General features: G+C 36.4%; 3 protein-coding genes across 5 annotated transcripts; 2 read left to right on the top strand and 1 right to left on the bottom strand.

Annotated features, from left to right (window-relative positions):
- The first annotated feature begins 6,660 nt into the window (after nucleotides 1-6,660).
- LOC141844817 (oxygen-evolving enhancer protein 1, chloroplastic-like) lies at nucleotides 6,661-8,830 on the top strand. Its single transcript, XM_074732809.1, has 3 exons — nucleotides 6,661-6,803; nucleotides 6,915-6,948; nucleotides 8,311-8,830. The coding sequence occupies exons 1-3, from the start codon at nucleotides 6,661-6,663 to the stop codon at nucleotides 8,686-8,688; spliced, it is 555 nt and encodes a 184-aa protein (XP_074588910.1). The 3' UTR covers nucleotides 8,689-8,830.
- LOC141845033 (uncharacterized) lies at nucleotides 7,226-23,988 on the top strand. 3 transcript variants are annotated; one of them, XM_074733042.1, is made up of 17 exons: nucleotides 7,226-7,242; nucleotides 12,656-12,811; nucleotides 12,895-13,127; nucleotides 13,651-13,882; nucleotides 14,766-14,845; nucleotides 16,298-16,336; nucleotides 16,643-16,661; nucleotides 17,229-17,285; nucleotides 17,931-17,992; nucleotides 18,061-18,129; nucleotides 20,147-20,232; nucleotides 21,401-21,510; nucleotides 22,357-22,407; nucleotides 23,098-23,156; nucleotides 23,237-23,281; nucleotides 23,376-23,450; nucleotides 23,539-23,988. In XM_074733042.1, the coding sequence occupies exons 3-17, from the start codon at nucleotides 12,969-12,971 to the stop codon at nucleotides 23,653-23,655; spliced, it is 1,260 nt and encodes a 419-aa protein (XP_074589143.1). In that variant the 5' UTR covers nucleotides 7,226-7,242; nucleotides 12,656-12,811; nucleotides 12,895-12,968; the 3' UTR covers nucleotides 23,656-23,988. The 3 variants fall into 3 exon arrangements, with proteins under 3 accessions (XP_074589143.1, XP_074589141.1, XP_074589142.1); XM_074733040.1 differs by having other exon boundaries at nucleotides 17,865-17,992; XM_074733041.1 differs by lacking the exon at nucleotides 17,229-17,285 and having other exon boundaries at nucleotides 17,865-17,992.
- On the bottom strand, nucleotides 10,269-11,335 carry LOC141844816 (threonine synthase, chloroplastic-like; the record flags this gene model as incomplete). The annotated part of the gene is made up of 1 exon (XM_074732808.1): nucleotides 10,269-11,335. A coding segment is annotated over one exon (855 nt), but the record flags the coding sequence as incomplete, so codon positions are not given.
- Nucleotides 23,989-24,165: the final 177 nt, after the last annotated feature.

The following is a 24,165-nucleotide window of genomic DNA, read 5'->3' as shown; positions in this document are numbered from 1 at the left end:
AGGAGACAAATTTATTTTAAGAAAACTAGATTGGATGAACTTAACTCTCTATTTCCAATCACTCGTGCACTCGGCCTTGAGACTTGGTCTCAACAATGCTCGCCCATGGCAACCTAGCCTCGGCGAGTCGACCTTGACACTCGACTAACTTGGCACTCGACCAAGTCACTTGTCACTTAGGCAACTCAGTCAGGTCATAAATCTTCCAGGCAACGCTCATCCCAAGCACTCATCCTTCCTTGCTTGGTAACTTAAGATTGTTGGGTTCAACATAGTCACATCTAAAGCACATGAAAAAGATCAGAATACAAGGATGGAAGATATCTCAATCTTTTAGGCAAAAACAAAGCAATTATCCCAAGCAGCTCATCCTTCCTATTTTGATTGTACAACTTAAGATTATCCACTCAAGTCATTGAGATAAGTTTGAATTTGGTGTTTATAAATTCAAAAATTTTCCTTTATTTCCAATAAAGATTGTCTAACATAAAGATATTGAGGCTTGTGAGGAAGCAGAAAAAAAAGGAAAGCAAGGAAAGCAAAAGAAGGGGGAAGGTGATCGTTTTTAGCTCAAGATCAACGATAAATAATAATTTTATAAATTGTGTTTTCTTAGTCACTTAAAGAATTATGATGTCTTTAATGTGAAGCACTTAAGTCTTTGTAATTCTGATGACACTATTTTAAATTTGAAGATGAATTTTTTTCAATTTCTGAGCGACTAATACAGGAGACTTAAATAATTTTTATTATTATTTTAGATCTTTTGAATTGAATTAAATAATTATTTAATTGATGTTAGATGATTTTTTTTATTTTAAATCAATTTTATTCAATCAAATTTAACTATAGTTTGGTGATTTCTTTTGTCTCTCTAATATTTTATTATGAAAATAAAATTTTAAAATAATCATTATTATATCCGTAATTTTTTATATAAAATAGAATCGCATTAGAAGTGCTTTATATAAAACATCACCGAGCCATTTTATATAAAATAATATCATTTTAAAACTATTTTATTATTTTGACTAAAATTAAATTTGAATAATCATTTTAAGGATTTATTTTATGTTAATTTTAATTTGACTTAATTAAGTTATCAAATAAATTTGAACATAGTAAAAATTGACCGACCATATCTATCTTAACCGACATGCAAATTCTGACCCACGATATCTGAATTAATTCTGACCGACCAGTGTAGAAAAATTTGCAAGTAAATTTTCAATGTCCTATATGGCGACTATTATGACGTGCCAACTATTTACAAGTTTCAGCTTATAAGGCTATCTACAATGTGCGTTCAATGACGTCTCTTGGATGAAGTGGAGGAAAGAGTCATGAACACGTTTATTAAACGAGTTCATGTTTACATTGGGTCCATTACATGCATTTTTTTTATATTTTGTTAGTGTTATTAACATATTCTTTTTTTATTCATGTGGCTGGAGCTTGTTAGTGTTCATATGCCCTAAATATTATTTCATAATTTACAAGCTGTCATGCCTGCCCACTATTATGGCGTGCCAATATTATCAACCTGGCTGGCACGATTCATCTTCCCCGCCTTCGCCACGGCCTTCGACCGCGCTAGTGCGCTACCGAGGCCAGCCTGGCAGCCTGCAACGATTCATCTTAATTCCCCGAATCGGTGTGGCGGTCTCCAGATCCTTCTAGCTAGTTATACTCCAGAGTCCAGCTATAAAAAAAAGGAGCCGCAAGTTCTATCTCCGCCATCGTCTCCTTCTCTTCTCCCCCCAACAGACAGAGACTGCGTCATAGATTTGGCGAAGCAGCTAGGAGCTCTCCAAGGAAATGTCGCTGTGCGAAGCAGCTGGGGGCCTTTCCTTTCTCTTCCTCTTCCTCTTGTGCTGCATCGCCTTCCCTTCCGTCGACAGGACGGCCTTGGTCCTCCCTTGCGTGATCCTGCTCTTCATATTAAGACTGAGCCTTGATGATGACCTAAATAGGCAGAGGATGTCGGTTGCGGGATTGGAAATGTCGCTGTGCGACCCATTCCGCCTTTCCTTTCTCTTCCTCTTACTCTTGTGCTGCATCGCCTTCCCTTCCGTCGACAGGACGGCCTTGGTCCTCCTTTGCGTGATCCTGCTCTTCATCATAAAACTGAGCCTTGAGGATGACCTAAATAGGCAGAGGATGTCGGCGGCCGATCCCGCAGCGGCCAATGCCGCAGCGGCCGATGCCGCAGCGGAAGAGGATGAACTACAGAGGCAGAGCGTGGCGTTCATACAGAGAATGAGGAATCAGTGGAGGAGGGAGCTAGGCGGAAGATCGTGAAGGAGGTGTGTTTCTTCGCCAAAGGTGGCACTCCTACTCTGTCGATTCATAACCTGTTAATTTGTGTTGTCTTCTTTGGATTTGTGCTAGAGCGAGCGATCGATCGTCAAGGTAGATTCAAATCTACGAACCCTAGCTAGCTATTTCGTTCATAAATTGTCTAAAAAATGGCACCTATTTTTGATTCCTGTTTCCCAAGGGAAAGGATTCTCGGTCTCTGGATGCTCGGCGAGCAAAATGATGAGTGCTAGAGCATCGTCAAGGTAGATTCATAACCTGTTAATTTGTGTTGTCTTCTTTGGATTTGTGCTAGAGCTATCATCAAGGTAGATTCAAATCTAGGAACCCTATTTCGTTCATAAATTGTCTAAAAAATGGCACCTATATATTTTTGATTCCTCTTTCCCAAGGGAAAGGATTCTCGGTCTCTGGATGCTCGATCGGCGAGCAAAATGATGAGTTTGACATGAAACAACTATGATGCCATCAACGATCCGGAGGGATCTATTATTATCCAAAAGGGTAATTGATTTCGGCTTCCACTGTTACATTCATTATCTCCTCCTCGTTCTTCTTACTAAACGTGCTTGAAAAGTTAGTGTCAACTGAGTTTTGAGACTCTTTTTCTTAATCCGTCATTTATTTTCTGTTCGTCAAAAATAAAGAAGCTTTGAACTACAGAGGCTTCGTCGAAATCATCCTTGTACATGTTTATGAGGATGTCCTATCACCACGTTTAATGGGTCACGTTATCTCACGTTCCATTGACTCCACTATCCCACGATTATTAAGTTCGAGTGGAGGGTGTCACATCATCACATTTGTTTGTCCAATTGGCTAAGTTGTCCCACGTTTGCTATTTCCTTGGTACTGGAGGCATTTGAGCGTTTCTATCTTTGAGATTTTGGAGTGCAGTTGAACAGAGGATATCAGTATGATCAAGCTGAGGTGGTTGAACTAAGGAGGTCGATAAAGCTGAACTAAGTTGTCACCCAATTATATAATGGCGGAGCCAGTTGGGACGATTTACCTAGCTAGGCTTATTTCGGACTGTGAATTATGTCGATACAATACTCGAGCTACCTTCTTCTTTCTTTAAAATTTTTTACTTTTATCTGTGATTTTTCTTCTTCGACGTTGTCGGATCCTAGGCTATAGCCCGGGCAGTTCAAAGGCGGGCTCTGTCCTTACAATTATAGCAATTATGAAATTAAAAATCCTAAATCCTACATAGTTGTAAAATATAACTGTTACAACATGAATGAAAATCTTAAATTTTAACTTAAATTAAACCACATGATATACAATATATCAAATCAAAATTAATTCAGAGATTTTCAATTTGATTACAAGATGGAACTCATAACAACCAAGGTTCAAGCTGAAAAAATATCGTTTAGTTTTTTTTTAATTTTTTAATAATTTTTCTTAATTTGTTTATATAGTAACAACTACAAAATCATAACTATTATGGGTTGTTTACTTCTGTGGGGTTTGTTCCAACCGTCAGTGTGGAGAAGGATATCAACTCGCCTAAGTTTTTCAAGACACTCATCGAAGTAAGGAAGAATGACCCTCAGCTACGATGCAAAAATCTATTCATTCGACGAGGAGGAGGGATGAAGGCGATAACTCTTATCAAAATGAATAAATAAATTTATATCATTAAGCTCGATAACTAGCTAATTAAATAAGTTTAAAATATAAAAATTTCAAACAATTAAAAAAAGCTTGAATCGAGAGTTTAATTTGATAACATTTAAATGAACCAATTAAATTTGAATAATTATTTTAATAGTTCAATTTATTTTAAATTTAATTTGATTTAATTATCTTATCAAATTTAAAATTTGATGATAGTAAAAATTATTAGTTCCACCTCATGAGCTTGTTTGCCGCCCTCATCTTAATTAATTGTCATGGTGTCCCCGGGGCGATGGTGCAACGGTAGGATATCTGGATTATGATCCAGGGATCCGCGGTTTGATCCCTAGCTACGGTGTATTTATAAAAATTTTCTTTCAAATGGAGAACGCAATCAAATGATGCTGGGTATCTGGATTGGCCGTCGTATGTGTTTCTTGATTTACCTTATGGAATCGAGCTGATCACCTTCAAGAATTGAGTCCATGAGACTGATTGAGATTTATTTATTTATTTTTAATTAACCGTCGTGGTACTTCCGGGCAGCGTTCAGTCGATGGAGTATTTCATCTGCTTTGTCATCATTTATTGCAATAGCTGTTGCTGTGTCATGCCATATTGTCATGGCGTGCCGTCTCTTTTTTTTTCCACCAATCACAGAGAAGGAACGATCAACGCTAGAGGACCGACAGAGGAATATAATGACCAAGTGCGCTGTATGTATTTTGGAATATTTCTTCATCTGAGTTTGTTATGGAGCGCCGTCTCTTTTTGTTTCCACCAGCCACAAAGAAGGAACGACCAAACCCTAGACGAAAGACAGTAGAGGAATTAATGACCCAAGGGCACTGTATTTTGGAACTCTGACTACAGTGACTTTTAGGTTTCTTTTTAATCTTGCAAAATCTAAAATTTAAGTTTCCTTTAACTAGGTGATTAGTGACTACGTACGTCGTCATGTTTCAGCTTAATTCCATTTAGCATCATCATTATTATGTTCTATTTGCTAAGGGGCGGATTCAGAAATTAGAATTGAGGTGAGCTTGAACTTAATGAGGTGGACTAGACTTTGGAGTTGACTAAATAAAAATTTACATAGATAATAATAATAATAATTAGCAAAGCAAGATCTGTCTCTGAGTGTGCCTAAGTAATCAAACTCTTTGATTCAACATGAAACTCATCTTCGTGGCTTTAGGTACACAAACCTCATTTAGCCTCTAGCAAGCCATTAAGACTACTTACTATTCTAAAAATGATAGTTACCATATAAGCCCTTTAATAACAAGGCTATTGTGCAACACAATTTCACATTCATCTCATATCATAGCATGCCTCTAGGATCTAGATAACCCAGTCACCATGGCTCCAAGGTCTTCTTAATCCAACTCCTTTCTCCCCCTCTCAACTCTGCCCCGTGACCTTTCCTTGCATCTCATCAAACTGTAAAATTCATATCACCGAAACTGTAAAATTCAATTTGAAAACAGACAAAAAAAAAAAAGTTTCACCGCCTTGCAATAGATGTTGCCAATGTAATAAAAGCGTCAACATTGTGACGTCACCTTTTTCCACCAACCGCATGCAAAGAAGGAATGACCAAACCCTAGACGAGAGATAGAGGGAAGGATGACCCAGAGCACTGTAATTTTTTTTGCTTTCCATTTACCTTTTTTATATATAGGGATGTAAATGAATCGAATATTCCTGAACAAATTTAGTATTTAATTCGATAATAATTTATTTATGTTCATTCAATACACAAAATCAATTAAATAAATAAATTTAAACAAATTAACTCATTAAACTAAGTGAATAAGTTTAAACATATATGTGAACAATATTTATGAATAATATTTTCTTAAATAAATTTTTTTTAAATGAATAAATAAATTTATATAATTAAGCTCGATAACTAATCAAATGAGTTTAAAATATAAAAATTTTAAATAATTAAATAAATTTGAATTTAGAGTCTGATAATAAATTAGATAAATAAATTAAATTTAAATTATTATTTTAATAATTTAATTTATTTTAAATTACTTATTAAATTAATAAATTTAAATTAAAAAATTAATTCCAGCTATTTCTGACCGACCCGCGTATCATGGCGATGCCATCTTCTTTTCATTTATTGCAATTTGAAAACAGACCCAAAAAAAAACAAAAGTTTCGCGTCCTTGCAATAGATGTTGCCAATCTAATACAAGCTGCCCATATTGCTATGGCGTGCCGTCTCTTCTTTTTGTTCCACCAACCGCATGCAAAGAAGGAACGACCAAACCCTAGACGAGAGATAGAGGGAAGGATGACCCAGTGCACTGTAATTTTGGAACATAACTCTGACTACAGTGACTGTTAGACTTTGTACTCTTACAAAATCTAAAATTTAAGATTTAAGTTTCCTTTAACTAGGTGATTAGTGACGACTCCATCGTCATGTTTCAGCTTAATTCCATTTAGCATCATTATTATTATTATTATCTTCTGTTTGCTAAAATCTTTTTACTGATTTAAATGTTATAACTAATGCTGACTCAGGATAGGAATGACAAGCCATCATCTCCAGATCCTTCTAGCTAGTTCCTCTAGCCTATAAACGAGAGGAGCCGCAAGTTCTATCTCCGCCATCGTCTCCTTCTCGCCCCCAACAGAGAGAGGCTGCGCCATAGATTTGGCGAAGCAGCTAGCGAGGAGCTCTCCGAGGAAATAATGTCGCTGTGCCGCGCATTCCTCGATCCCTTCCTCTTCCTCGTCCTCTCCTGCTGCATCGTCTTCGTCATAAAACAGTGCCTTGATGACATAAACAAGCGGTCCGACGCGTATATAAAGAAAATGAAGAACAAGTGGAGGATGTCGGCGACAGACTGAAGAAGGAGGTGTTTTTTTCATAGTTAAATAGGTTGCGGCTGTAAAGCCATGCATACATGCATTCCGTAATAATTTAGTTATAATTTCCCTGTCAGGCCAGAACTCTTCGCCAACTCTTGCCATTTTCAAGTTTGCATTACTTTAAATAACACAACAGTACTCTGTTGTTTGTTGATGTCATCCTCCTGTAGCTCATGATTACTGATTACAATATCAATCAATTAGTTAATGAAAAACTTTTGGTGGGTTCTTAATTTATTCCTTTTGAAAAATTGTTTTTTTTTACTAGAATCTCTGATCTTTCCTGAAGAAAGGTCCCTTTTCGCCCTTTTTTAGAAAAGGGCGTGGTAGGGCTTTTGGCCAGTGTCATATAATTCGTTATAAATTATCCCCAAATCCACTGACAAGCGGGTTTCTGAGCTCGTCGACGAAGCCTTTCGACCTTCCGCTCCGCTGCTGCTTCTTCGACTCGCGGAACATTTCGATCGGACGAACTGTTTGTGTTGTCTTCTTTGGATTTGTGCTAGCTAGAGCGATCGTCAAGGTAGATTCAAATCTATGAACCCTAGCTATTTCGTTCATAAATTGTCTAAAAAATGGCACCTATTTTTGATTCCTCTTTCCCAAGGGAAAGGATTCTCGGTCTCTGGATGCTCGGCGAGCAAAATGATGAGTGCTAGAGCGATCGTCAAGGTAGATTCATAACCTGTTAATTTGTGTTGTCTTCTTTGGATTTGTGCTAGAACGATCGATCTTCAAGGTAGATTCATAAATCTACGAACCCTAGCTATTTCGTTCATAAATTGTCTAAAAAATGGCACCTATTTTTGATTCCTCTTTCCCAAGGGAAAGGATTCTCGGTCTCTGGATGCTCGATCGGCGAGCAAAATGATGAGTTTGACATGAAACAACTATGATGCCATCAACGATCTGGAGGGATCTATTATTATCCAAAAGGGTAATTGATTTCGGCTTCCACTGTTACATTCATGATCTCCTCCTCGTTCTTCTTACTAAACGTGCTTGAAAAGTTAGTGTTGACTGAGTTTTTGGGGATATGCACGTCATCATATTCTTCAACCTTTTTCCCACTTGCTACTCTTCTCTCCTCTTTGTTTTTAGAGACCTAATTTGATCGTCGAAGTTACTAAGTCAAGATCCATCTTGACCCCTATTCTAACTCGTATTGAATTTTATAGAGATCCATAAAATTCATCCTTCATCAACAACTGTCCACTTTTAATCTCGTTAATTAATTTTATTTATTTTTAACTAAATCTAACGCGCGATCGACGTCGACTTCCCGTCCCTGATCGAGCGAATTAAGCTTCTCTCCGTTAACTTCCCCGGTTGGGATCCTTGTCGCAATAGATTTTCGTCACAAATTTATGACAAAATTTAGATCGTTCAATTTTAAATAGAAAATTAAATCTCCGTGAACTTCTCCGGTTGGGACGGTCGCAATAGATTTCGTCATAAATTTATGATGAGCGCGTGCCGTTCCTGTTCACCATCAAGCAGCTGGTGGCGACGGGCAAACCGGAGAGCTTCAGCGGGAAGTTCCTGGTGCCCTCCTACCGGGGCTCCTCCTTCCTGGACCCCAAGGGCAGGGGAGGCTCCACCGGGTACGACAACGCCGTGGCGCTGCCCGCCGGCGGCAGGGGAGACGAGGAGGAGCTGAGCAAGGAGAACATCAAGAACGTCTCCTCCTCCACGGGCAACATCACGCTCAGCGTCAGCAAGAGCAAGCCCGAGACCGGCGAGGTCATCGGCGTCTTCGAGAGCCTGCAGCCGTCCGACACCGATCTGGGTGCCAAGACCCCGAAAGAAGTGAAGATTCAGGGCATCTGGTACGCCCAGCTGGAGTAGTAGAACAAACCTATCGATTGTAATCAGAAATCGCCTTCTTACCGCCGCCGATCATCTTCATCATCCTCTTGTTCTTCGCCTCAACTGTAACTTTTTGAAAAGAATTTAATATAAAGTATCTAAGCAGGGCGATTGCAGTGAAGATGCAAACGAGCATCGACAAGAAGGCAGAAATCTTACAGTAATTCTAGAATAATGCAGCAAATGAATCGTAGAAGAAGTTGCAAATTCAAAGATCTTACTGATCATCAAGACGTCGAGTTAATAACTAAGAATTTCTTTAGCTTCATGATTCATAAAAGAGGGCAATTCAGAGACAGTTCATTCAGATTTTAAATTTTGATTTGAGGATAATATCACAAACTCTATCGGAAATAATATCTTCATCTCTCTCTAAAACTGAGAATGGAAGCTAAGGACAGATAAATTATCAAAAATTTAAGATACTGAAAAGCCTTGAGGTTTGGTCTAAGCGCTTGTATCCAAGAACATATATAATTTAAATCCCTAAATTGACTAGGGTACCTCTCAAAGTCTTAAGAATTGAATTACCAAGATTGTAATACAATACACATGCTCCAAAACAAACCCAAGATTATAATATCTCTTCGAGTTTTCGACTCCTTGATTTGGGCTAACCATGCTTAAGTCATCGGAGGGTCTCCTTCATCCGGTCTACTTGCTCTCGAGGCCTTTAAGCTTGTCCTTGATCCAAGTTATCTACTATTGAGTCATCTGAGTGTAAAATTGATATAGGCTACTTGCTTATCTTCCACATGCTCTAAGCACCTCCTAGATCTAGACTATCCTCCCTCGAACTCTATAGCTCTACATCCACTCTATTCGAACCGCCTACCTAAGTCCAATTCATCTAGCGCGCGACTAATTTGCCCACACCTAACTCAAGTCGTATTGCTAGATCATCAAAACAACAATCTAACTAACACAAGGGAGGAACCATTTCTTTAATAGTAACAAATATTTATAAAGTCCAATTTTATCATATTTCTACAGGGAAAGCTCTAGTAGCAAGAGGGTTTTCCTCAAAGGATTTGTGACTGCTAAGATTAATAAGCAATAAATGAAGATAGAAACAGTTGATGACTGAAGGGCTCAAGAAAGCATCTTTAGGTTAACCAAGAAGCATTACACAAGAACAGCTACCTCAAACAATCCTATCAACACACACGAAGACTACTAACAATTGAAGTCTTAAAAAAATTCTAAACAAATTGGTAACACAAGAACAAAATGGAATTTTAGAACTAAAAACTTCAATTGGCAGCACATCAATCTCAGCCGAGAATATGTCATAACTCAAAAATAAAGCCTAGTTCTTGGTGAGAACAGTGTAGTCTTATTTTGGGAACTAAAGAATGCAGATACCAAACTCTGAAGCCACAAGTAGGAGAAATGTTGCAACAATAACAAGCATCATCATGTGTAGTATTTATTCATCCAGTATGGAGAGTCAAAGCAACAAATACACTTCAAGTAGGAAAAAGAAGAAATCATCCGGACGAAAACACTTCATGCATTAGACTACAATCATCATACACTGGATAGGTCAAGTGGTTGCGTTACGAAAACAGTATTACAGGTCAAGTATATACATCTTATCCTAGTATCCTACATGCAATAATCTGATTCCTCTTCCTGCAAGCTAAGTAATTACTGAATTTACAGGTATCAAATGCACAAGGTTACTTTACCATTCATAAGTAAGTGCAAAGGGATTACCAGAGGAGGAGAAATGGTACAGAGAATCCATCTTCCAACAGGATTGTTTCATTCATAGCCCAAGCTTATCATCAAGCTTCTTCTTGAGGATGTCCATGACAGAGCCAAAATTAGCCTTGACTGTAATAGGTGGGTTTGCATATCTGCAAGCCATGTCAGTTATCTCCTTCGAGTGATAGGCAACTTTAGACTGCGTGAACTTGAGGCCATGCGCAGTGCTTACTACGATGGTTCGATCGTTGGTGGCAATGACCCCTTTTTCCCTGAGTTTGAATAGAGCAGCGAGGGCAACTCCGGTGTGGGGGCAGGCAAACATGCCGGTGCGATCAGCTAGGGACATGGCATCCATCAACTCCTCCTCGGTGGCTTCCTCGACGATGCCATCTGTTGCCTTGAGAGCAAAGGCGGCGCGGTCGATGGAGACAGGGTCGCCGATTTGGATGGCGGAGGCAAATGTGTCAGCGGCCACCACCGGCTTGAAGTCAGCCCACCCAGACTTATAGTGGAGGTAAAGGGGGTTGGCGTTGGCGGCCTGCGCGCAGACAAGGCGAGGGATGCGGTCAACGAGCTCGAGCTCACGGCACATCTCGAAGCCCTTGTAGAAGGCGTAGATGTTGCCCAGGTTGCCACCGGGGACGATGACCCGGTCGGGTACTTCCCAGTCGAACTGCTGGAGGATCTCGATGGCAGCCGTCTTCTGGCCCTCGAGGCGCAGGGAATTGAGGGAGTTGGCGAGGTAGATGGGGAGCGCTGCGGTGACCTCGCGGATGAGCCGCATGCAACCATCGAAGTCCGTGTCGATGGAGATAACGGTGGCGCCGTTGGCGATGGGCTGAACGAGCTGAGCGAGGGAAATGCGGTCAGCTGGTAGGAAGACAATGGAAGGGATGCCGGCGGCAGCGCAGTATTAATCTTACGATTTGAATAAAATTTTAAAATCGGTGCAAATTTCCGTCACAAATTTACGACGGAAATATATTGCAACAAGCAACTTTATACTAACTTCCCTAGCTCACCGTCCCATCCACAAATCTGGTAAAAGGTATTCCACTTTTTAAGAATATCCTTATTTTAAGCACTATTTTAGAAGCTATAACTAATTGCTACAATGTGTAAAAGATAGATTAACTACTACAACATATAACAACTATTTTATAACTGTTATAATTTGTAATAGTTAATACAATCACTATTGTAGTCGATGTGGCGAGAACCTATAGCATTCGCATGTCTTGTCTAGTCAAGAATCATACTGAGTTGTCAATTAAAATCAAGGCAGATTAGACGAGACCCAAAGAGAATCAGACTCGACCTAAAAGGGATTCCGATCTAGTCGAATTGAATTCCTTCTAGATTTATCAAATCATCTTTGATTAAAAAGGCACTCCACGTTTCCAGAATATCTTTACTTTCATAGTTATTATAGTGGCTACGACTAATTACTATAACATATAACAACTACTCTATAATCTTTATAATTTATAACAATTGATACAACACTATTATAGTAGTTATTTATTAGATTTTATAATTGTATAATAGTTATTTAATAGATTTTATAATTATTTTAAAATGATTTTGATAAATTAATAAATAATATTTTATTATAATAGTATTAAATATTTATAATCTAGGATTCAATGTTTTAGAATTTATGATTTATCTAAAATTGTATAGCAGCTAATTAATAACTTATACAATTCGTCAATTTAAAATGATATCGATGAAATTTAAATAATTTTCACCAAATTGATCAAGAATATTTTGATATAATAATGTTCATAATTTAAAATTTTAAAATTTAATATTCAAAATTTTAGGATTTAAAATTTAGTTATAATTGTATATTAGTTGCTTATTAGCTTCTATAGCTAATATTAATTACTTATTAGTTTTTTCTAACTATTTTAATATTATTTTAATCAATTTAAAGTTATTTTAATAAATTTTAAATATTTTTTATATAAAAATATAATATTTTTATATATAATAATTTTAATTAAAATAAAATAATTAATTTTTTACATTGTATCCGTTATACTTCAGGGTGTTTTTTTAATATTTGTTTACTTTTAATATTTGTTCATTTATTTTTCTTTTATAGGGTTAAAAAAAAAAACATGTTAGGGCTTTGGCCCAGTGTTATATAATCGTTATAAATTACCCCCAAATCCACTGACACTCGTTTTGGCGGATCCTCTCGTTCCCTGGTGAGCGGGTTTCTGAGCACGAAGCCCTTCGACTTCCACTGCTGCTGCTTTGCCTCGCGGAACCTTTCGATCGGACGAGCTGTATTTCTTCGCCAAAGGTGGCACTCCCACTCCGTCGATTCATAACCTGTTCGTGTTGTCTTCTTTGGATTTGTGCTAGATCGATAGTCAAGGTAGATTCAAATCTTTGAACCCTATTTCGTTCATAAATTTTGTCTCAAAAAACGACACCTATTTTTGATTCCTCTTTCCCAAGGGAAAGGATTCTGGGTCTCTGGATGCTCGGCGAGCAAAATGATGAGTTTGAGATGAAGCAAGTATGATGCCACCATGCTTTGCTGTCAAATGACGTACCCTCGCATCCTAACGTTCTGGAGGGATCTCCGTGTGCTGCGCGGATGTCTTGGTACGCGAGTTGATGGGAGTGTTCAGTGCTGCTCTATGTTGATTCATAACAATCATGGCCCTGTCGCATTATTGTCCAAAAGGGTAATTGATTTTCGGCTTCCATTATTACATTCATGATCTCCTCCTCGTTCTTCTTACTGAACGTGCTTGAAAAGTTGGTGTTGACTGAGTTTTGAGACTCTTTTTCTTAATCCGTCACTTAAGTTCTGTTTGTCAAAAATAAAGAAGCTTTGAACTATGAAATAATCAAGCTAAATGTATCTTGTTTTGCCTACTTATAACTGTTGCACTACAGAGGCTTCCTTCAAATCATCCTTGTGTTTCTTGCTTATTTTGAGCTAAAATGATATACTGCATTTGTCTCACAACCCTTCAAGTATTATGGAAAATGGATTAGAAATATAAATTTTTGTGATCTATATGCATGGGTCTTTTTCCTTTCAAAAGCTACTTAATTGCACAATTATGTGAAGTAAAGGATTTTTTACTTCACTAATGGCAATTCTCAAACACCACTTGTAGAAGTTGCATCTTTGTGAATCCTACTTGTACAATTAGACTTCATCTACCATGTTGGTTTATTTGACGAAAGTCCATGTGACAGGGTTACTCCATGCAACACATTTTGACACAGTCAGATTCATCAAATGCTACTGAAGAAGTGCCTTCTAAATATGATCTACTAAATTACACTACTAGTGGGAAATCATTGCACTGCCAAGAAACTGATTCTTCAAATATTACGAAAAGTGGACCTACTGTCGATCCTTTGAATAATCGCGTGATGTTGTTTGATGGAACTGCAATTATGTACCGATCTTACTACAAACTTCTAGGTAAGGTGTATTTATATTATTTAAAGCACGTTGAATATATTTTATTTTCACTCAACTTGAATGTTATTTCTTCAAATGCCTCTAATGTCTATTATTTTACTGAATTTATAAATGAGAGATTCTTATTAAGAATTTATTTGTTGCATCACACTAGGAAGAAAAGCCATGCCCCCCTAATAGAGAGTAGAATCATCATGTTATGGTTTTATCTCCAACTTCCTTCAAAATTAGTTGCATACTGTGCAAACAAGATGGTGTTTCAACTGACATCTTGTCAAATAGTACCTCATTAGATTATTGATTGGCAGTTTCCTGCTCAGTGTCATTTGGAACAGTACTTGTTCCTTGATGCCCTTTGCTTTGGCTGAAAACAAACTATGTTATGTGCAAACTGTGAACATATTTTTGGTTTGTTCGGCCTTCAAATCCTTGTTTTTTTTTTCTACTATGATGAATCTTCTGTTCATATGAGTATATGACTACAAAGTTCTCACAGGCATGATTGGATGGTTTGGATTCCATGTTGTGCAAGCATTTTTCATTATATATTAGGTTAAAATTCTTTAGGAGTTGAATCCATGTGTGATTTTATATGATAATCTTTTCATTTTGCACCAATGCTTTAACCCTTTCTAATATGGTGTTTGTATAATTGTCTGATTGTCTCTCTGTACCATATGATTATTGTGCCTCTATTTAATATTGGACTCAGGAAAATGATTTACCTTCATGCCTAACTTCTCTCTCTTTTTTAACCCAATGATATGTGTGAACCTTTCTTTGGCAATCCCATAATGTTCCTGATTCTCATTTATTTTTACCATTCCTGTGCCAAGGTTTTATCATAGTTTGTGTTTCTAACTTATTGTTTCCATTGCTGTAGCAAAGCTGCATCATGGTATGTTAGGGCATGCTGATGGCAATGGAGATTGGGTTCTAACTATATTTACAGCTTTATCCCTTGTGAGTTATGTTGGGTGACTTTTATTCCAAACCTCCTGTATGCCTTCTTGTATTATTTCTAATATGCTTCAAAGCATTTTGGCATTTAACATCTGTTGCTGTCCTACTATTTACATCTTTTGTGTTTCCGCATACAATTCTTTTGTAATCTTAATGACTGTACATGGATTATAGTATATATATTTTTTCTTATGATTGTTTATAAATCCATCTCCAAGAGACTTGCATACTTGCCATTATCAGCGAGAAATTGATGTAGCGGAATGGGCTTGCTCTAATGAGCGCACTTTATTATTGCTTTTTGCTGCATAAGGTGAATTGCATACACAATCTTAGCTTGTCTTTTCTTTTTCTTTTTTCCCAATTAATCAAATTTTGGGCTTCTTTTGCACTTGTAATCGATCAATTCTTGCACATGTTTGCATTATGAAACAATGGGAATTTGGAAGATTTCTGTCCTTGTTTATCACACCCCAAGTCAACACTTTCCTTTGGCTAGAGACTAAGTTCATTTAGCGACACCACAACCCATTGATGATTAATGTGCCAACCATTGGATTACATGACACAATGACACTAGACAATGCATGCTACATAGAACATAGAACTAGTAAATGAAAGTAACAGAATAGCAAATGAAACTAATGACCATTGGATTACATGGCACAATGCCACTAAACAATGCATGATACATAGAACATAGAACAAGTAAATGAAAGTAATGAATAGTAGATGAAACTAGCGAACATAGAACTCTATAGTTGTAGAAGATGAAAGTAGATATTAAGGTAGATGTGTGGACATACGAGGATGGACAAAATAAAAAATGAGAATATTAGAGAGAAAGTCGAGGTTGTGTCTATTGAGGGAAAACTCTGAAAGTTACGTTTAAGATGGTATGGACATGTACTTCGGCAACTAATAAATGTCTCAGTTAGACGATGCGAGACCATAACAAATACATATATATATTTTTAAAGATTTAACTTAAACAAGTGTCATACAGGTCTGGGTTATTGAATATCCACACTGGCAATTACATTTTCATTTTATTATTCTATACAATTTGCATTTGAATTTACATTTGAAGGTATTCAAATGTAAATGATATTCTGCATAAGAAAATTGGAAGTAGAATATAGTAAATTAATTTCTTTTCCTTACTAGCCGAGTTTAATAATCTGTAAAGTTTAATTTTATATGATACAAGTAACTTCTATTCTCATTTCTTAGCTTTTATGACATACCTATGTCATATTGGTTTACATAGCAAAAATTTACCTAAGATCAGTGCCTCCTTTTTCCTACTCTTGTTTTCTTTGTGGTTTATACATTAGGTCAACGATTGATTGATGTTTGTTAAGCTCTATTGTTAACTATATCTAATATGGAGTTCCCATATTCTTTGAGTTGATTTCCTTATTGTAAGACTGGTCTACTCTTCTTTTGCAGCTCTTAGATGCATTGCAATTTGTTCCTTCCCATGTTGCGGTATGTTTTCTCAGACACTGGAAATGGTTTCCATGAATCTAGTGTTTTACATCACAATATGTCTCATTTTGATCTTAGAAGGAAGTTGAACTTTAGGCATTATGTTTCCTACAATTTTTTGCTTAGTTTTTTGTTTCAAATTGACTGAATATGATTCAAATCCACTGGTTTGAATAAGGATCAATCAAGGTTAATGATATGGGGTTAATTCATAATGCCATCCCTAACTTGCTTTATTTTTATTTATTCATCTCCATTTTGTTTTCTAAAGCTTGTGATTTTTGCTCATGGTCTTTCTTGTTGCAGGTGGTTTTTGATCATGATGGTATGTGCTTCAGTGAGAATGCTTGCTCAGTCATTACTTCTCACATATGCTTCCCGAGTATAATTCAGTGCTGTGTTCATAAAATTAGATATTTTCCTTCCAAATTGGGACAAAATTCAGTTTATTGATTACTTTGGACTTGCTTCCAAGTTCCAAGTCAATTGTGCAGTATCCACTTTTTTTGGTGCTATTATTGTCATGGAAGGTTATTCCATTTTTCAGACAGGTGTTAAGCAAGTAATGGGATGGTCTGCTATAATATAGTGTTTAATTGCTGGTCTACGTAATCTTTAATTTGAGTTCCTTGCATCACAAGCTATGTGTGTGATCTATGAGTTCATGACATCCAGACTTGATGGGAAATTATTCTAAAGGGCCAGTCTTTTCTATTGTGAAATTGTTCAAGGACTTGAGGGATGCCCTTCTAATCTGACTTTTTGGTGTAGGGTGCTTTGCATATAGTATATTGCATCTTCCATATTCCCCCATCCTAGGGTCAAAGTTTCTTTAGTGGGACTTGGATTTTCAATTAAGCGATGTATCAGTGGCCCAACTTTTGTTTTTCAGGATTTCCATTTGGTCAGTCATCTTCCATGCCATCCCAAGAACCTGACATGGGTAAAGGTGAGATATGCCTTTCGATTTATTGATAGAATGGCACAAATGAACTATATATTGTTATATAAGAAACTGAATCCATGTCTAGGTGCTTGGTTCAGGAAGCTTAGCTTTGTTGTCTTATAGTCTTCTTCGATCTCAATCTACTTGTGCGCTCTTAGTAGGGGAAATTTCTTCTGAGCTCAGTATATGCTGTCTACTCTGATTTAGTTGTGTGCTTTCTTGATTGTTCATCATAGTTCATATTTTCAATAGGCCCAATGGAGAACAATATAAATAAATTTTTAATAACATTTCCTGATAAAGATACTGGAAACAAGCATTATGGACTGCAAGTCTATGTCAGCAGCATCTAGATATTACAATATTGGAAACCATTTCTTTATGGGATAGGTGTTTTGTTAACTTCCCTTGCGTAGTCCATATTTTTATTGGCTTCACCATTTGTTCATTCTTACCTTGCAGATGCACTATTGTTTTTAACTATACTCCTACCAGTGTGATTCTGTTGACTTATGTGTTACGCCCCTCTTTCATGTGCTGTGTTATTCTTTTATGCTTCTGACTACAATATCATTTTTGAAGGCATTACATTCCGTCACATGATATATCCCTCCTATAAAAGTAATCGCATTCCCACACCTGATACAGTAATCCAGGCCCTTCAATATTTCAAAGCATCCATGAAGGCAATGTCTATAAAAGTAATTGAGGTGAGAACACAGTGGATCATACAGCATTAGGGATTTGTATTGTTATCTTTAAATTTTGTCAATTGCAGGTTCCTGGTGTTGAGGCTGACGATGTAGTTGGCACTTTGGCTGTAAATAGTGTTTCTGCCGGCTACAAGGTTAGTTTGATGACATTACTTAAATACAGGAGGGGAACATGAAACTGGTTGATATCTTAGAATTATTGAAGAGCTTGGTTCTCCGTCTTTGCCTTACTCACACATCTTGGTTCCAAATTGAACATTAAGTGCTGTTTGAATTGTTCTTTATGTTAAGATCTATTACATCCTCTTTCCTCTGCTCTTTGCCTTGTCTGTATTGATATTTCTTCACTTATGGCCATAAATGAACAAAAGTTTTGGAAACTAGCTTGGTATTTTATTTGATAAGAGTTCATTTATATTTGAAATGATAAGTAAACAAGGCCGAACATAGGTTAATAAACATGATAAACATTAAGACATTAGAACTTGGCTCATTAATATTTTCAATAAAGCCCGCGAATTGTTGGCCAACATTGTTCATAAATGAATACTGTGAAAAGTTATGAACAGTAATCCTAAAAAGGGTTCACTTATACACTTATTTGCACTCTGGTTTAACTATTTAATACAACAAAACACATCCACCTGAAGTTTTAAATGATATGAAATATTTGTTTTTATATACATATTGTTTGTGCATATATAAATTTGGTTAGATATTTGATAAAAAAAGTTGTTTATAAATAAAGTATGATTTTATCGGTTAAAATTAACATAATATGCATATCAGTGAATACACATTAGGTTTACAAGACTATTTTGGTTAATGCTTTTCGTCGAAATTGCTACGATCCATTATTACATTCTATTCACTCTCATAAGAAAATCTACTAACATGTTTTTCTAAGTTTTATCTTAAATTAACTATAACATGTTTCATAAATTCTCTAAAAACTAAATCTTCTTTGTATATTTGATTTGAAAATCCAACTTTGATTTGTGCTAAGCTCCGTCAAAGTTCAACTAGAGCTTAAGCTCAAGAAGCTTTTTGATGAATTTTTTATCTTGATTGAACTTGAGGTTTGCTAAAGCTTGATTAAGTTTCAAAAAACAATCTTGATCATCGTTGAGCTTCTCTTGATCATCGTTGAGCTTCAGTTCGTTCAGAGCCCTACTTTATTGCATGGAGATCACTGGTGTGCATGATTAAAAGGGCAGCCCGGTGCACGAGGCTCCCGCCTTGCGGGGTCCGGGGAGGGAATCCAATGTACGCAGCCTTACCCTGCCTTTGGCAAGAGGCTGTTTCCAGGATTTGAACCCGTGACCTTTAGATCACTGGTGTGCATGATTGAAGCTCCAAATTTGTACATAAAGTACTCAATCTACTGACCAGTCAACATATCAATGTGGTTTAAATGTGCAAAGAAATTCAAATTTTAATAGATTAATCTTTGTAGTACTATGTAGATCTTATTTGGCATGGAGCTTAATATACCTCTAGTGTAGAGAACTAGCAAGAACTTGTAGCACAGAATTTCAATCGAAAGTGCTTGAGGCCTAATCAGTGACACTAGAGTATGAAACATTTTGGCGAATGAGTTGAATTGTTTGGGCATATGCTGTGGATATTATCTTTTCAATTTGTTCTTCATTTCATATGCAATTTCTGTGCTAGAAAACTTGACAAATGTACATCTAGCAGAGTAGTGTAATAATATGAGCAGTAGAAGTACTAAGCTACTAGATTAGTAAGACAGCTCTTTGGAAAAGGTTGATACCTTAACTGAAGGCCTGTGTATTATTTCAACTCAAACAAATGGAACAAGAAAATATAAGATGCCTAGTGATAGTAGAAAAATGAATCAAGTGACTTGTCTTGAAAACAAATTAGCTGCAAATAATAATTTTTGTGGCCTTTTGCCTTGTTTTAGTGTTTAGTAGTTGTTTTGACTATTTTAAATTTAAAACAACCAACCACCTTTTAAGTCTCTGTTTTACTTCTGTGACTTTCTCAATTGCGATACAAGTACTTGTGCCCACCTTTGATGCAGGCATAGCAATTAACACAGGTCTACGCTGCTATTCATGTGTTACGTACTTTGCATACAGGTGTCAAATCTGTATGAATATTGTTTTTTTCCCATCATTGCAGGTCCGAATTGTTTCTCCTGATAAAGATTTCTTTCAAGTGTTATCACCTTCATTGCGTATTCTTCGGCTTGCTCCTCGTGGTTCAGGGTCAGTATGTTTTATCACATTCTGGCCTTTGTTGAATTGCCATTTTTCTCTAAGAATCAATTAGATTCAATTTTCTTTATGGTTTTATGTGCCTGAGTTGAAACCAAACCGATCAGATGGAGTTACCCAGAAGACCTTTAGGTTCTTGGATGTCTTCTGACTAACTTCTAGGTCCGACCAACTGCTTCTCTTGCCTGACCACCTTAGTAAGAGCTAGCATTAAACCATAGAACGTTGAACTGCCGATGCTAGGCCTGGCAAAATGTGAAGTTGTTGCAGTTTTTCATGGAGATTGAGTTTTACATTTTTCTATTATGATCCTCAATGAGTCTAAGATGAGCATTAGTTGAGTTTTTGATGCTTTTAAATGCATCCAATTCAAGGTTTAATTGTTTCAATGACCCTGCCAAGTATCTTACTCTATTGATCACTTCACATTTGTGTTTGTCGGCTGAATATCTAATTGTGCTTTTAGTCTACTCATTTAACGAGGTAGAATTCTTGATGGGGAAATAGGTCCTCCAGATAAACTGAGCTCAGATTTAGATTCTGATTTTGTCTTATTGAAGTATAGTTATTCTCCTGTTGCTACTTTTACCATTTTCAGTGCCTACCTATAAGGCTAAGTTGTTATAAGATGTATTGGAGTGGCCACTGATTTATTCAACCAATAATACATAATTCTCTTTCATATTTTCTCTTCTCTCATGAAATCGTTGAAGAAGACATACAGTCTCTTGAGATAGCCAAATGAGGCATGCAGATTTTTCTCATGTTACATCAATAGGTCAACTGCCTTCTCAATGTGTTGTTATTATTATTATTATTATTATTATTATTATTATTATTATTATTATTGTCTTCTCTCTTCTTTTACTGCACGCAAGCTGCCTACTCTCCATTGTTTATTGCAGCGAGGTTTCCTCCACTTTGCAGCTGCTTGTTTTTTTTCCCGCTACACTGTGGCACCACTTTTTCTGAACTGGGCTTCTGGTTGGCAGAATTCAATTTTGGAACTCTTGACTAATTTAAATTAGGCATCTAATCATCATTGTAGAAGAAAATGAACACAGTAGTTATAAGGCATTCATCTCTTTTAGGTTTATTATGCTATAATTTTTTTGTGCAACATAGTTGTAGCTATTAATTTGTTGTCTTTATTGAATAGGATGGTCTCCTTTGGGTTAGAAGATTTTGCTAAAAGATATGGTGATTTAAAGCCTTCCCAGTTTGTTGATGTTGCTGCCCTTGCTGGTGACAAGTCTGACAACATCCCAGGTTTTAGTTGTATGCATGGATTTCAATATCTGCAGTTGCTATTAATGATTCTATATATCAAATGCATGAAGACCTTTGCCTTGATTGATATTTATGTCCAAAGTTTCTAGCTATTATGGAACATTCTTCATAGTTTGGTGACTTCTAACCAAATTATTTTAAGCCTATTATGGCGATGATATTGAATTGCTTTGACTTAATCACAAATATGTGCTTTTCTGATCTTTGAAAGGGGGAATATAAGTACTTGTCTTCCTACCTGAACGAAAAAGAGACAGCCCTTTTAACCCTAGTAACACCAATCAGTAGTTGCTATTAATTTGTGAAAAACTTATTATCTTGGTGAATGTGATCTTTTTAATGAAATATCAGAATACCAAAGTTAAGCTAATTTTGCTCTTTTTTATTTTAAAAAAGTTGACATTTAGGTAGATGATTTTTTTTTTCTGTTTAACATATTGCCAGAATATGGTTAGCAATTAATGTAATCCTTTTTAATGAAATGTCACAGATGATCAAAGTTAAGCTAATTTTACTTTTAAAACAAAAAAGCCTACATTTGGTTAGGGTTTTTTTTTTACATTAAATTTTGGCCTCTGAGTTTTTAAGAAATTTTGACTACTGATGCCATAGGTGTATGCACTGACATCATAGGCATCAGATAAGATTACCTTATAGTTTGCCTAGAATGTTTTCCAACTGCAATGGTAACTTCATGTTTTGTTTCTCTTCATACTCCAATTCAAAGAGACAAGGTACTGATTTATTTATCCTCTTTTATAGTCTTTCTTATTTAGTCATTTGATTGTATAGTTTTATGATTTCAAACTTTGCCAATTTTTGCAGGAGTTGAAGGTATTGGGGAAATAAATGCATTGAAATTGATCACTAAATTTGGTATGTTTGTCTTTCTCCATCAGATAACGTATTGAATTGCAAACTTAAAATCAAAAGACAAGTTTTTAAATTTTGCCTGAAGCTGACCTAGATTGTTTCCTGATTTCAAATAGGCTAAATTTAGTTTCTGATATTTAGATTTCAGTTTACTGTAAATGGACTCAACTAGGCTGTTTTGACTGTCAAAAAGCTCATTGGAGTAAATGAATTGAATTGCAACTAAACTGCAAACTTCTGGGTCAACATGTAGGATGTACTACATATCCTTAACCTCTGCATTGAATAACTTATATATTCTTAAATAAAAGACTATATTCATAAAAAATATATATACAGGATCGAATGATTCAAGCTATTTACATTTGATTTGTAAATGGTTACTTCAATTCCTAGATAGTTAAGAGCATACTTCCTAGAATTTAATGTCATCCTCACAAGCCCAGTGCTGCTGGAAAAAATTTCTATCATCTTATCTCCTCTTTGGTTTCCTTCACTCGTAGAGCACGCTTAAGGTTGTGGTGTTGCAAACATTGGTATTTCATTTTATATTGCAAACCTTTGTATTTTGATGCATTAGTACTGTTTTTGTTATCTGGATATTTTGATGTCTTTGTAATGTGCAAAACTTTTTTCCTTGATAAATACCTTCTAATAAATGAACTGAATGCATTTGCATCTTTGTCACTGCAGGTTCATTGGAGAACTTGTTAGATTGCGTTGATGAAGTTGAGGACGAACGCATTAAACAGGTTCTTTGAACATTCACTAAGTAACTAGTTTGTTTACCACCATGGAAATTAACAAAATTCTGTCTCAACTACCTTTTCAGGCCTTAATTGCTAATGCTGATCTGGCTCGTCTGTGCAAGAACTTGGTAATTGCTTGGCCTCTTATTCTCCCTTGTTAATCTCCTCTCCTTTGCATTGCATTCTTGCACTTAGGCTAATGTTCTTTCTATGCTGTGGCAGGCGACTTTACGTTCTGATCTCCCATCTTATATGGTTCCATTCAAGACACCTGATCTTGTATTTCGAAAACCACAGGTATGTTGGTCTTCCCTTCGACACATTCTCAGAGTCAATTCGGCGATTCAATTCAATGTGCCATCTGATATCTGTGCTGCTTCTACAGGATGGTGGAGAAAAATTTATAGGTCTCCTGAGAGCCATTGGAGCATATGCGGAAGGCTTTTCTGCCGATCCCATCATCAGACGAGCTTCTTACTTATGGAATAAACTTCGAACATAATGATTCTTATTAATTTTCGCACGAGCGGCGGTTGACAATAGTAGTTGGTAACCAAGGAAATCGAAGCCCAAAGTGACATTTCCCCTGCATCGTCAATTTTTCTAGCTGACATTTGAAGTCCTCTCAAAATCCAATCCGATACTTCCATCAAAAGAGCGCCATCGATATGCAGTTCTTCCAGCTCTCAGATGATTTTGCATTGTACTCCATTTTAGACTTGTCAGATTGTCCGAGTTACACCTCTTTGCGATCGCGTTTCCTAGATTGTGACTTGCATCGTAACAATCTGCAAGAAATGGCTGAAATGTTCATCTTGTTTTCATTGCTCATCAATTCTGCATGGCATTGCAGAAGTGATTCAGTTATCTTCAAACTTTGTGAAAAATTCACAATGGCATGTAGGTCACACATCCTTAGGTGGAATATGTACTTTCAGCAATTTTATACTGTCGATTTTATGAGCATGGTTGAGGTAAATCAAGAAAGTAGATTTGTTGAAGATGGAAGAGG

Source organism: Curcuma longa, chromosome 14 (assembly GCF_044706935.1).
Source record: "Curcuma longa cultivar G26 ecotype Majalengka, Jawa Barat chromosome 14, ITB_CL_G26_1.1, whole genome shotgun sequence".
NCBI lineage: Eukaryota > Viridiplantae > Streptophyta > Magnoliopsida > Zingiberales > Zingiberaceae > Curcuma > Curcuma longa.
This window is presented reverse-complemented; position numbering and strand designations above follow the sequence as displayed.

Excerpts from the sequence above, each read along its gene's own strand:
- LOC141845033 (XM_074733040.1), top strand. The coding sequence starts at position 12,969 with ATGCTTTGCTGTCAAATGACGTACCCTCGCATCCTAACGTTCTGGAGG. Across the intron at positions 17,993-18,060 it reads TGTCTATAAAAGTAATTGAG|GTTCCTGGTGTTGAGGCTGA; the intron begins GTGAGAACACAG and ends TGTCAATTGCAG. Across the intron at positions 18,130-20,146 it reads GTGTTTCTGCCGGCTACAAG|GTCCGAATTGTTTCTCCTGA; the intron begins GTTAGTTTGATG and ends CCATCATTGCAG.
- LOC141844817 (XM_074732809.1), top strand. The coding sequence starts at position 6,661 with ATGTCGCTGTGCCGCGCATTCCTCGATCCCTTCCTCTTCCTCGTCCTC. Across the intron at positions 6,804-6,914 it reads ATGAAGAACAAGTGGAGGAT|GCCAGAACTCTTCGCCAACT; the intron begins GTCGGCGACAGA and ends TTTCCCTGTCAG. Across the intron at positions 6,949-8,310 it reads CCAACTCTTGCCATTTTCAA|CGCGTGCCGTTCCTGTTCAC; the intron begins GTTTGCATTACT and ends ATTTATGATGAG.